Consider the following 14,477-nt stretch of genomic DNA (forward strand, 5'->3'; position numbering starts at 1 on the left):
ATTCAGTATTGTCAAGGATGCATTACCCTGTCCATTCTCTTTTCTCTCTTCCACCTCCTGAAGAAGATAAAGCACGAAAGCCCAGATGACCAGACTCAAAACCAGCATTTTTGTTGTTTTGTGCTCATCATTATATTAATTAATACCATTTGTTCTATGATCTACACACAAGTAGGAAATTTCATTGCTCCCTGGTGTATATGGCAAGAAACTAATATGAATCTATTCAAAGACACAGATAACTTCAGTACTTTCAATAGAGAGCTTCTACAGTTTGTCTACATACAGAACTTTCAAATCATCATGTGCTCACTAGACTGGGAACTTTAATACTTTATACTTCATTGTCGCCAAATAATTGATACTAGAACATACAATCATCACAGTGATATTTGATTCTGTGCTTCCCGCTCTTTGGAGTACAAATCGATAGTAAATATTAAAAATTTAAATTATAAATCATAAATAGAAAATGGGAAGTAAGGAAGTGCCAAAAAAAACCGAGAGGCAGGTCCAGATATTTGGAGGGTACGGCCCAGATCCAGGTCAGGATCCGTTCAGCAGTCTTAGAAAGAAGCTGTTCCCAAATCCGGCCGTATGAGTCTTCAAGCTCCTGAACCATCTCCCAGAGGGAAGAGGGACGAAAAGTGTGTTGGTTGGGTGGGTCGTGTCCTTGATTATCGTGGCAGCACTGCTCCTACTGCGTGTGGTGTAAAGTAAAAAGGCCTTGAGTTAATTAATGCCAAGGCTGATTAAGTAAAGCAATGCAAAGACTATTATAGCGTATTATCTAAAATGGGGAGGAGAAATGCAAGATTTTCACACACAGACCAGAAGCTATCTGAAACCAAAAGAGATGGCAGTGCAGATACCAATACATTGTTTCAAGGGCATTTGGACAGATTCTTAGAAAGGAAAAACAGAGAGATACAGGCCTAATACGGGCAAATGGAATTAGTGTAGATAAGCAATATGATCGGCACAGACAGAGTGAGTAGACAGTGCTTGTTTCTTCCCTGTACAATTCGATAACTAGATATAAATTTTGTTAATTAATTGATTTTTGCATTATAAAAAGTTGGGGGGGGGGGGGTCAGTTAGCAAATAAGCAGCAAGTTGCAAGGTTCCGTGAACAAAATTGATGATCTGTGTACATGAAATGAATTCTCTAAAAGATCGACCACCATGGGAGGCTGTATTTAGAATCAGAGTTAGAGAGAATTACACGTTAAAGTTACTGTAACAGTAAAACTTTAAATCAATGCAAGGTTGTTAGAGAAGAGATTGTATCAATGCATGGCAGTATTTTTATAGACATAGTCATAGACATACTTTATTGATCCCGGGGGAAATTGAGTTTCATTACAGCTGCACCAACCAAGAATAGAGCATAAATATAGAAATACAAAATCCACAAACAATCAAACAACAATATGCAAACTATGCCAGATGGAAGTAAGTTCAGCACCAGCCTATTGGCTCAGGGTGTCTGACCCTCCACGGGAGGAGTTGCAAAGTTCGATGGCCACAGGCAGGAACAACCTCCCATGACACCCAGTGTTGTATCTCAGTGGAATATGGCCAGAGTCCAACAGCAAAAAGTTCAATATCCGGGCTACAAACACGTTCCTCGATGGTAATGTGACCAGGATTGCACCATCCATTGTTAACCAGAACAGCAAGCCCCCAACTCCTTTACGCTTACCGCTTTCAGTGCACTTCCGGTCAGCCCGAACAGTCTGGAAGCCCTCCATGGAAAAGTTTTGGTCGGGTATGACCACGTGCAGTCCAAGTGGAGAACTCCTCTTCTTCATAAGTCTCTGTTGTCTCGACCCGGTCCTCTTTCCTCGCCTTTTTGATCCCCCTCTGCATCCTCTGTGTGTTTTCCTCCAGATTTCAGCCGGGGTGTCCACCGCTCTGTTCGCTAAACCGGCTGGCATAAGCACAATCAGCTGGTCCCTGAAATAAACAATGCGACCATACTGCTGCCTCACCTGTAATATATTAGGTCACAAAATGTTTCTGTACTTTCTTCTGATACTTTGTTATATTATTTAAATGTCATTTTATATCAGTTGTAGCTTTTACATTGTTTTAATAAACTTTAAGAAAATCTCCAAATAGTACTGATTTGGAAATTTTAGCCATTTCCCTCATCCAGATGGGTGCAAGTAGAGCTCAGAGAACAGGAGTGAAAAAGAACTACCAGTGCTTACAGCTTTTCATTGAGCTTGTCTGTTCCATTGTTTTTAAATCCAGAGCAGAAATCCACATTAAATTCTTACAATAGTTTTGTTCACTTTCATAATCTATTCTTTTCTTTGTCAGGTAAAACTTCCACTTAACACTGGAAGATCAGACATGTGGAAAAATTGTGACACTGTGTTGAAATCTGAGCTACAGGGAGGGGAAGAGCTTCCTGGATCACTTAAACCAGGGAACAGTAGCAGTCCTTAGAACAGGTCTAGATTTGGGTGTTCCTGGTCTGTTCACTATTTATAGTTCAGTTTAATTGCACACTCCATTATGTGGCACTGTTATAGAAAAAACATAGAAACAACTTTTTATATTGGATACTCTGGATTAAAAAAAATGAATAAGGCTCAGATGAGGTGAAAGAGCTTCAAGGTCCTACCCAAACTTATACATAGATGTAATTATCAGATAAACAGAGTTGAAGGAGAGGTGCATTCTCCATGCTTAGTGTGGTAAAGGAGGCTTATGGTATACCTTACCTTCATTGGTCAGGGTGTTCAGTATAAAAGTCAGGAACTGAGAGTATAATTGTATAAAACTTTGATGAGACATTTGGAGTATAGTGTGTAGTTCATTACCACATTACAGCAATGAAGAGAATGCTTTGGAGAGGGTACAGAAGAGATTCCTCCTGATGTTGCCTGGATTACAGAGTATTAGCAAGAAAGAGATGTTGGTCAAAGTTGGGCAACACCCACAAAATTCTGAAGGATCTCAGCAAGTCAGGCAGCACCTATGGAGGAGAATTAACAGTCCATGTTTCAAGTCGAGACCCTTTATCAAGACTAGAAAGGAAGGTGGCAGAAGCCAGAATAAGATGATGGGACTGTTTTCTCTGGAGCGTCGGAGGCTGAGGGGCAATCTGACAGAAGTAGATAGGATAGACCAAGAAAAAAGAAAATCATGAATGGAAAAATGGCACAAATGTGGCTAACCAGAGAGGTTAAGGCTAAAATGAAGGCAAAAGAGACGGCGTACAAGGAAGCAAAAATTAGTGGGAAAACTGAGGACTGGACGACTTTGAAAAACTTACAAAAGGAAACTAAGGAAGTCATTGGGAAAGAAAAGATGAATTATAAAAGGAAGTTAGCAATTAACATAGAAAAGGATACTAAGAGTTTTTTTAAATATATGAAGAATAAAAGAGTGACACGAGTAGATATAGGACCGATTGAAAATGATGCTGGAGAAATTATAATGGGTAACAAAGAGATGGCAGAGGAACTAAGTGAGTATTTTGCATCAGTCTTCACAGTGGAAGACATTAATAACATACCTGATAGTCAGAGGTCTCATGGAACAGAATTAGGTACAGTCAAGATTACTAGAGAGAGAGCTAAATGGACTAAGAAAAGATAAGTCTCTCGCACCGGATGAGGTGCACCCACGGGTTCTGAAGGAGGTGGCTTTGGAGATTGTGGAGGCATTGGAAATGATCTTCCAGGAATCAATAGACTCTGGCATAGTTCCGGAGGACTGGAAGGTCACAAATGTAGTTGCGATGTTTAAGAAAGGAGGGAGGCAGCAAAAAGAAAATTACAGACCTATTAGTCTGACATCAGTAGTTAGAAAGTTATTGGAATCGATCCTCAAGGACGAGGTTATGAAATACCTGGAGGTGCATGACAAGATAGGCCCAAGCCAGCATGGTTTCATGAAGGGAAGATCCTGCCTCACCAACCTATTGGAATTTTTTGAGGTAACCTCAAATAAGATTGACAAGGGAGAGGCTGCGGATGTTGTCTATTTGGATTTTCAAAAGGCCTTCGATAAGGTGCCGCATAAGAGGCTGCTCAATAAGATGAGAGCCCATGGAATTACAGGAAAGATAATTGGAATGGGTGGAGCATTGGCTGATAGGGAGAAAGCAAAGGGTGGGAATAAAGGGATCCTGTTCTGATTGGTAGCCAGTTACTGGTAGTGTTCCGCAGGGGTCGGTGTTGGGGCTGCTTCTTTTTACAATGTATATCGATGATTTAGATTATGGAGTAAATGGTTTTGTAGCTAAGTTTGCGGATGACACCAAGATAGGTGGAGGACCAGGAAGAGTTGAAGAAATGGAAAGATTGCAGAGAGACTTGGTCAGTTTAGGGCAGTGGGCAAAGAAATGGCAGATGAGATACAATGTTGAGAAATGTACGGTTGTACATTTTGGAAGAAGAAATAATCGGGCAGATTTTTATTTAGATGGGGAGAAAATTCAAAAATCAGAAATGCAAAGGGACTTGGGGGTCCTCGTGCAGGATACCCTGAAGGTTAACCACCAGGTTGGATGAGCAGTAAGGAAAGCGAATGCTATGTTGGCATTCATTTCAAGAGGAATCGTGTATAAGAGTAAGGAGGTGTTAATAAGGCTCTATGGGGCACTGGTAAGACCTCATTTGGAATACTGTGTGCAGTTTTGGGCACACTATCTTAGAAGGGATGTTTTGATGTTGGAGGGAGTTCATAGAAGATTTACAAGGATGATTCCTGGAATGTAGGGGCTAACATATGAGGAGCGTTTGTCGGCTCTTGGACTGTATTCATTACAGCATAGAAGAATGGGGCGGGGGGGGGGGAGAGTCTCATAGAAATATTTCAAATGTTGAAAGGGTTGGACAGAGTAAATGTGGAAAGGCTGTTTCCCTTGATGGGCGAGTCCAGGACAAGAGGACATATCTTAGAATTAGAGGGTACCCATTTAAAACAGAGATGAAGAGAATTTTTTTTAGGCAGAGGGTCACAGATTTATGGAATTCGTTGCCACATACAGCTGTGGCGGTCCAATCATTGAGGGTGTTTAAGGAGGAGAATGATAGGTACCTAATTAGTCAGGGTATCAAGGGATATGGGGAAAAAGCCGGAAATTGGAAGTAGATGGGAGAATAGTTTGGCTCATGGTGGAGTGGCAGAGCAGACTCAATGGGTCGAATGGCCTACTTCTGCTCCTTTGTCTTGTGATCTAGACAGTCAGAGTCTCTCCCCCAGAGCAGAAATGTCAAATACTAGAAGGTCATAGGTTTAAGGTGAGAAAGGGAGAGTGACAGGTGCCTGGAATACACTGTCAAGGGAGGGTGTGTAGAAAGTATGATAGCAATGTTTCACAGACATTTAGAAAGGCACAAAAATAGACAGAGAATGAAAGAAAATGGACACTGTGAAGGCAGATGGGATTAGTTAAAAGTGGCATTGTGGTCAGCAGGGCCTGTCCTGTGTAGCACATTCTTTGTTGGTTCTTACTCCAGGCACTCCGGCATCAGCTACATGAAACGGTCCAAATCACCTTTACCTTGAGAATTCACAGCATGCCTCAAAAAGAAAGCTTGCTTCAATGGAGTACTTCTGCTCACATTTTCAAGGAATGATACACACAGTTTTTTACTTGTCACTTAACACAAAGCAGAAAGATGACTTGTGTTAATACAGTGCTTTTTACATAACTTTGGTGGCCATTACATTACTTAAATAAAGATTGGATAATTATTGCAAACACTATTCTGCAGTAATTTATACATTTATATGGCAGAATATAGATATACATATTGCTGTATGTTCTCATTAGAGAAGTCAAGGGTTTTGGGAATCTTGCAGGAAAGTGGTCATATAGTCACAGAGAGATACAGCACAGAAACAGGTCTTTCATTCCACCAAGTCCATGCTAACTATCTGTCACCCATTTATACTAATCCAACGACTAATCTCAATTTTATGCTCCCCACATTCTTCACTCATCCGTACACAATGGATAATTTACAGAGGCCAATTACCAACTCATAACACATTGGGGTATGGGAGGAAACTCACAGGGAGTATGCGTAATCTCTACACAAGAAGCACTGGAAAAGAAAGTTGTACCAGTGAGACACAGGTCTCCCCAATTACACCAACCTGCTGCCCCACTAGAGAGTTAAGGCTATCAGATCAACCATAATCTTACTGAATGGTGGAGCAGTCTCAAGGGGCATAAATGGCTAAAATGTTCTCTTATTTTCTTGTAGAGTAGACTTGAAACATCAGTCAAATACAACACTGTGAAAACATATCTTGACAGATTTACAGCAAATATTTCCAGGCAAAGCAGCAACTCACTTCCATTTCTTCTAATCTAAGGCACAGACCTAACATAGATTAATGAGATCAACACACACAAAATACTAGAGGAACTCAGAAAGCCACACAGCATCTGTAGAAAAGAGATGAACTTTCAGGGTCTCAGTTCAAAACATCGACTGTACTTTTTCAATAGCTGCTGCCTGGCCTGCTGAGTTCCTCCTCCAGCATTTTGTGTGTGTTTCTTGGATTTCCAGCATCTGCAGACTTTCCCTTGTTTGTGAATGGATAAATGGGATTAGTGCATTTGGTCAAAAGGGTCAACATGGACGCAATGGACCGAAAAGGCCATTTCTCTGCTGTACAATTCTATGACCCATATCTTATGTTTCAGTTCAATAACCTTTCATTATTATAAATACTCGCAGATACAAGTCCAGATTGCCTAACCTCTCCTTTAAGACAGTCTATCCATTCCATTTACAGCACACCTTAAGGAAGATGAACATTACACAATACTCCTGATTTGATTTTACCTGGGAGTGAACATCACCAATAATCTGTCTTGATCCAATCACATAAACACCTTAGCCAAGGGTGCTCATCAGCATCTCTACTTCCTCAGGAGGCTAGAGAATTTTGGTACATCCTTTCTGAGATATAGGGCCCAAAACTGTTGACAATACTCCAAGTGCAACCTGACTAGTGTCTTATAATTCCTCAGCATTATCTCCTTGTTTTTATATTCTATTCCCCTTGAAATGAATGCCAACATTGCATTTGCCTTCTTTACCACAGACTCAGTCTGCAAATTAACCTTCTGGGAGTCTTGCACAAGGACTCCCAAGTCCCTTTGCACCTCTGATGTATGAATGTTCTCCCTGATGTTTGAATCTTCATGTTGAGTGACTGGAAAACATTTAGTCAGCTTACTCAAATGTGATCAAGACTTGGAGTTGAGGGATAGGCAACTTTAAGGAAAAGGAATTAAGAGAGTGGAGGCTGAGAGTGGCTGAAAGGTGATTGAATAGAGGGGGTGGGTTGAAAGGAATACAGAACAGGGAAAGAACTGGCTCAAAGGGGAAAGAAGTTATAGCTTGGTGATGATTCAGGGCACACAGAGGAGTACCTTGGAGGGGGAGTGGGAGAGACTGGGGATGTGAGGAGTGGGACTATCTGGAAGCAGCCTGATAGCAGGAGAAAGAGAGGGAGGGTTGTGGTGGGAATGAAAGGTAGGAGAATGATTACTAGCTGGCTGAAGGAACAAGGAGTTATTGGAGTGAAAATCAATCAGAGGAGCTGCATGCCCCTTCACTAATACTGCTTATATCCATAAATGTGCCATAAATTAAAAACAGCACGTGCTGCAAACACTCAAGATATCAGGCAACACCCGTGGTAAGAAAAACAAAGGTTAATGCTTCATCAGAACTGGGAAATGTTGGGAAGCAAACTTTCTTGTAACAAAAGCAGAATGCTGGAAACAAAAAGCAAGTCAAGCAACATCTGTGGAAAGACAAACAATCGCTGTATTGGGTCTGTGTCCTTTTGTCAGAACTGGTAAGAGAGATAATGTTCTGCTCTGGCTGCTGAGGTGACTGGTCCCAATCCTATTACTGTGAGTGTCGGGAGAGCGCACGGAAGTGGAGGGACTCCGACTGCACTACCACCCAATGTGCTCGTCAGACCCAGGCCTCAGGAGACCATACGGAACAGGCTCCCACATATCATGAGCTATCTTGCGGAGATGCCCAACATGCCGTTCCATAACGCTCTGAAGTGTTTCTTGTATGGGCTGCTCCTGCACACTTTTCACTTCCTTGTCTTCCTCTGCTGACCAGACTCGCCTTCGCGGTCTGTTACCATCTGGCAGCGGAGGAGGTCTCTTGTGGAAGTCTCTTTACGCAGGGGTCCTTCCCCAGTACATTGGGGACCTGGGGTGAAAGGTGTTGCATCGGGCAGTACCGGACAACAGGTTTTTAAAGTAGGTTCACTGACACTCCGTCTGCATGTCCATTCTGTGGGCAGGAAGAATCAATGTATTATGCTTACACGAAATGTGAGAGGTTGCAGCTCCCGTTTGAGATTCTGCTTTGGTTCTGGTGGCATTTTAGTCCCGTGATCCTCATATACGGGCACCCAGTTTGGAAGGAGGCAGGTCGTGAGGAGGATCTCCTAGTAGGCTGGCTCCTAGGTCTGGCCAAGATGGCAATTGACGGGTCTAGGTGGCAGAAAGTGGAAGGCACTACCTGGGCCAACTGCCTGCCCCTCTCCCAAACATACATACGTGCCCAGCTGTCCTTGGAGAGGGAGCATGCAGTCACAATGGGCACACTGGGGGACTGCCAGGAGTGGTGGGCTCCCCGGGGCATTGATTGTCTGATAGACAGGTATAACCATATTTTAATTTGAGTGTGCTCATTATCTTGTAAATACTTAATGTTTGCACCTTGTGTATTTGTGATGTAAATAAACTTTTATAGTTTTGCTAAAAAAGAGGTGCAAGTGGGTTTTCTGTCAGAGGGAAACTGTATGGAACAAAGAAAAGGTCTGCAATAAGATTAGTTGAATGGCTTCATGGAGATTTATCAACTCAATAGCTTAATGTATGATAGGTTGGAAACAAGAGACAATGCTTAAGGAGTACAGATGTCTGGAGAAGGTATAAATGGACTGAGAAATGATGAGGGGCAGATGCAAAAAAAATTGCTGAAAGGGCACAAACAGAACATCGCCAAATTCCACCCTGTCTCAGCTCATCAACTTTCATTCTTGCCTTTCTTATTGGTTTACTATTGCCAAACAAAATTGGCCAACCTGCCCAGTTTTATTCGACCACAACTAGAAATCATCTAAATCTCAATTATCTACATCCCAATTCCCACAAAGCTCCTTTCCATCAACATTTCTTATATTCAAATAATTACAAGAGGATAGTGAGATACCTTTACATTAAATAAGGAGCATGCGTCAGTTAAACATCAAGACTCCCAGCTAATCTATGCCCGCTTTGAACATTAAAACATGAGAGAAATCATCACAAACTCCCACATCCCCCGATGGCCCTACCTTTTCAGTCTCTGAAGCCAACATATAAGCAGCCTTCAGGAGGGTGAACCCATGAAAAGTATCCAGCCCAGATGGTGTACTTGGCCAAGTACTAAAGATCTATGCTGATCAATTGACTGATGTGTTCACTGAGATCTTTAACCTTTCCGTCTGGCTATGTGCAGTACCACCTGCTTCAAGCAGGCTTCAGTTACACTGGTGTCCAAGAAGAGAATGGTGACCTGCCTCAATGACTATCACCCTGTAGCACTTACTATATATCAACAGTGATTAAGTGCTTTGAGAGTTTGGTGATGAAATGCAGGTTCACTCTGTGGTTAAGAAGGCAAACTGTGTATTGGCCTTCATCAAATGTGGCATTGAATTTAGGAGCCGAGAGGTATATAGAACCCTGGTCAGACCCCACTTGGAGTACTGTGCTCAGTTCTGGTTGCCTCACTACAGGAAGGATGTGGAAGCCATAGAAACGGTGCAGAGGAGATTTACAAGGATGTTGCCTAGATTGGGGAGCATGCCTTATGAAAGCAGGTTGAGTGAACTCGGCCTTTTCTCCTTGAAGCGACGGAGGATGAGAGGTGACCTGATAGAGGTGACCTGATGGATGATGAGAGGCATTGATCGTGTGGATAGTCAAAGGCTTTTTCCCAGGACTGAAATGGTTGCCACAAGAGGACACAGGTTTAAGGTGCTGAGGAGTAGGTACAGAGGAGATGTCAGGGGTAAGTTTTTCACACAGAAAGTGGTGAGTGCGTGGAATGGGCCGCCGACAATGGTGGTGGAGGCAGATACGATAGGGTCTTTTAAGGGACTTTTGGATAGGTACATGGAGCTTAGAAAAATAGAGGGCTATGGGTAAGCCTAGTAAATTCTAAGGCAGGGACACATTTGGCACAACTTTGTGGGCTGAAGGGCCTGTATTGTGCTGTAGGTTTTCTATGTTTCTAAACATATCAACTCCTATCTGAGAAGCCACTTGGACCGGCTCTAATTTTCCTCCTATTCAGAGCAATAGGTCCACAGCAGACACCATCTCATTGGCTCTTCGCTCAACCCTGAAACAACTGAATAGCAAAGATGCATACATCAGGATGCTCTTTATTGGGCTACAGCTCAGCATTCAATATTATCATCCCTTCAAACTAATCAATAGGCTTCAAGATCTTGGCCTCAATACCTCCTTGTTCAATTCCATCCTCTATTTTTTCACTTGCAGGTGTTCAATTTGAATTAGCAACATCTCCTCCGCAATCTCCACCAGTAAATGTGCACCACAAGGTTGTGAGCTTATCCCTGCTCAACTCACTTTACACTTATGATTGTGTGGCTAAGAACAGTTCCAATGCCATATTCAGATTTGCTCATGACACCACTGTTGCTCACTGAATCAAAAGGTGGTGATGAATCAGATGTGTGGTGGAGAGTATATGGTCAAAAATATGTACTTTGAAAATATATTTACTTTGAACTTTGAAATGCTCAGGTATAGAAGGCCACTAGCCATGGACTGGGAAGTGGGAATGGTGCAGAGAGATATTTGACAACCAGCATCGATTCAGAAGGCTTAAGGATCACTGTGGTCAGAAGACTGAACTGACTCCACGATAAACACAAGAACAAAAGAAATTAGGAGGTCCTTGAGCCTGCCCTACTATTCAATAGGATTAAGACTCAATTAAGCTTGCTTCTCTAAGGCAGTTCCTGATAACACACATTCCTCGCTAGTTTAAATATTTACCTAGCTTCACCTTAAACATATCTACTGATCAAGCCTCCACTACCATCAAGGGCAGAGAATTCCACAGCTTCATTGCCTTCTGAGAGAAGAAATTTCTACACAACTCAGTTTTGAAATGACTAGTCCCTTATTTTGTTGTAATATCCTCTTGTTTGTGACTATCCCACCAGTGAAAATACAACATGGACCTTGACAAGCTCCCTCAATTCTTCTAAACTCCATAGAATACAGATCCTCTCTTCATAGGACTACTCTCACACCCAAGTGTAATATCACAGAATACAGCACAGTACAGAACCTTCAGCCCATAATGTTGTGCCAATCATTCAACCTAGGCTTAAAATCAATCTAACTATTCCCTCCTACAAAATTCTCCATTTTTCTATTATCTATGTGCCTATGTAAGAGTTTCATAAATGCTCTAATGAATCTGCTTCTCCAACTACCCTTGGCAGGGTATTCCATGTATCCATCACTCTGTGTAAAGAAATTACCTCTGACATCCCCCCTACAGTTTCCTCCAATCACCTTAAAATGATGCCCCTTTATATAAGCTAGTGAATATCTTGGTGAATTTCTTTTCAATTGGTCCTATATTACGATATCCCTGTAAGGGGATATCCTTATAAGGAGACCAAAACTCTGCACAGGTGGTAGCCTCACCAACACTGCACCACTGTAACAAAATCTCCCAATACAAACTCCAGTGCCTTCCCTATAAAGAAACAAGATGCTTACCTTCTTGATCACTTGTTGGCACTGGCTGCTAACCTTTGGTAATTGAAACACCAAGACCCATCTGACCTTCACTCATTTGCATTATCTCTCCATTTAGATAATAAACTATTCCTTAATTCTTTTACTTAGGTGCATATATCAGTGATCTCAGACTTCCTTACATTGACCTCCCTTTTTCAAGTTTTTATTGAAGGATGTTAAGAAGCATCTCCATGGGCAGTCTATCAATGCCTGACAGATTGTCTCAAGTTAGTTTTCTACTTTTGACAAGCACTTGCTAACTATCCACCAATTCTCCTTTCTGGCACCTGAGACAACTTCCTTAGTCTAATACAGATAACCTCAATCTGAAGTGGTGCAATGCTCACTGCAACCACTATTTGTCTTCATGACCTAATCTCAGAGAGTCTAACATCACAGAAACGGGCCGGGCCCTTCAGACTAATTGGTCCATGCCGACTAAGATGCCATTTGCCTGTATTCGGCATTGGGACCCCATCCCTCTAAACCTTTCTTATCCATTCCATGTCCTTGTTTAACTGACTTTTTAAAGCTGTTATTGTACCTGCCTCAACCATTTTGTCTGCCAGCTCATTCCACATACACATCACACTCTGCACAAAATTGCCCTTCAAATTCTATGAAACATTCCCCTCCCCCTCACTTTCAACCGATACTCCCAAGTTTCTCCAACCCTAAGAACAAGTATATTTTATTTAGAGGTATAGCACAGTAACACGTCCTTCCGGGCCAATGAGCTCACACCACACTATTACACCCATGTGACCAATTAACCTGCTAACCCATACACCTTTGGAATGTGGGAGGAAACCCGAGCACCCAGAGGAAACCCACACAGTCACAGGAAGAACGTATAAACTCCTTTCAAACAACGACAGGAATTGAACCCAGGTTTCTGGTGCTGTAAAGTGTTGCATTAGCTGCTATGCTACCATGCTGTTCTTTTTGTATTTACAGAACATTGCAGGGAATTGATGTCATCAGCCCAAATGGCAGTCAGACCATAGACCTCTCCCCTTCACTAAGAATCTGATTCAACTTCCATTCCTTCGACACATCCACCACTTTCAGTTGACTCCATGGGGCTCAGAGGCTTGTTTCTTCTTTCTATTTTCCAACCCACTCTTATCCCACGTTTAATATTCTTCTGACCTCATAACACTGAACAAACTCCACCCCGCCAACCATCCTGTCTCTAGTCATCCACCCAAAGACAATCAGACCACAAATGACACTGCACTGCCTTCTCCGAGATTACATTACACCAATGTCACCAGCACTGCAAGCACAAAACAGTGTGCGGAAAGAAAGCACATTACCAGGGGACAAGAATAAAAAAAGAAAGTGTTTCATTGCTACTTGTTAAATGTTCCTCGTGCTCTGAATCACAATGCAAAAGGTTCCTCCCCCACAATGTCCCACCCACTCACCCCTGCATCACGCTCCATCTTGCTTCACCACACTAGTCCAATACTGCACTTTACACAATGGAGCACAATTTAAATCAGAAACTTACCCACCCCCTCAGGCACATGGAACTTACAAGGAGGAGGAGGAAGATTCCAGCCCCGAGCATACAGAGCTCAAGAGCCCCTCTAAACAATGCCCTCAAGGTTGGGGCATTCAGAACAAAGGGTCCACAACACCTGCACAGGAAGTTCATAGCTCTGGCCCACAATGTACCCAGTGGCCTCACCCAACCACTTTGTCTGGAATATTTATGAGTGTAAATACAACCACTTGATGGAAGAGAGAAAAACACCAGTTAAGTCAAGATAAATACTGTATCCAATTCAGTTTATCTCAGTTCAGACAAATATGCTTGAAACGTCAGGCCCAAATTTGCCACACAGCTGATGCACAACCCTCTTCTGTGCAAAAGCGAGTGCCATTATTTTCACAGTGAAAGGTTATTATTTCTCTCTACAGCCCTCTCAAAAAGTCACATTGTCCAAAATCAACTAAAAAACGTTCTGATTGCTTCTCCATCCCTTCCTTCTGTATCCAATTCTCTCTACTGCTAACCTTTTTAAGACATCCAATCTACCAGCCAAGTGTCTATGTGCCTCAGCCAGGTACATTAAGCTCAAGGGGAGAGAAAGAATGAAAAACCCTACCACAGAAAAACATATTTCTTCTGATGGCCCAGCAAACCATGGGCTGCAACAATTCTGAGGGCTACAACAGTTCAAAGGCTGCATGGGATAAAATCAAGCAATCGTCTGCCAATTGTTGTTAAAAACCTCAATCACAACTTTTCCCCCTACGCTGTTGTTTCAAGATCACCAACCCTCAGACCATTAATTAATTACCCAAAGCCAAAACAGATTACAAGTTTTAAAGCCAAATTCAGGGTAATCAGTATTTTTCCAACTACTATTAGTAATCTTTTCCTCCACTTTCCCCATCAACCACAGCACTATATCAGAATTTGACCCTTCAGCCCCATTCCACATTCCTTCATAGCCTTGGATCTCAGGGACAACACTGCTCTTTCAGCATTATCTCAGCATTACTGGCAAAGCTGTTATTCATCTAGCAGCTCAGAATCATAAATCTTTCACATAAAGGAAGAAACATGGCCCACTGTAACTGTACTGGTTGAAGTACAGTTGGGGGGGGGGGG

At 42.3% G+C, this 14,477-nt stretch overlaps 1 protein-coding gene across 3 annotated transcripts in view; it reads right to left on the reverse strand.

Annotated features, from left to right (window-relative positions):
• LOC140197060 (arf-GAP with GTPase, ANK repeat and PH domain-containing protein 3-like) overlaps positions 1-14,477 on the reverse strand; it is a 542,744-nt gene that overhangs the window by 369,713 nt on the left and 158,554 nt on the right. Inside the window, exon 2 of one of the 3 annotated variants that reach the window (XM_072256987.1) lies at positions 1,706-1,959. The exons of 1 other annotated variant lie outside the window; for it this stretch is intronic. In XM_072256987.1, coding sequence (XP_072113088.1) covers positions 1,706-1,959 — 254 coding nt within the window. Of the gene's footprint in view, positions 1-1,705; positions 1,995-14,477 lie in introns of all 3 variants that reach the window. One more of the 3 variants, XM_072256996.1, reaches the window with a different exon arrangement.

This window comes from Mobula birostris, chromosome 1 (assembly GCF_030028105.1).
Source record: "Mobula birostris isolate sMobBir1 chromosome 1, sMobBir1.hap1, whole genome shotgun sequence".
NCBI lineage: Eukaryota > Metazoa > Chordata > Chondrichthyes > Myliobatiformes > Myliobatidae > Mobula > Mobula birostris.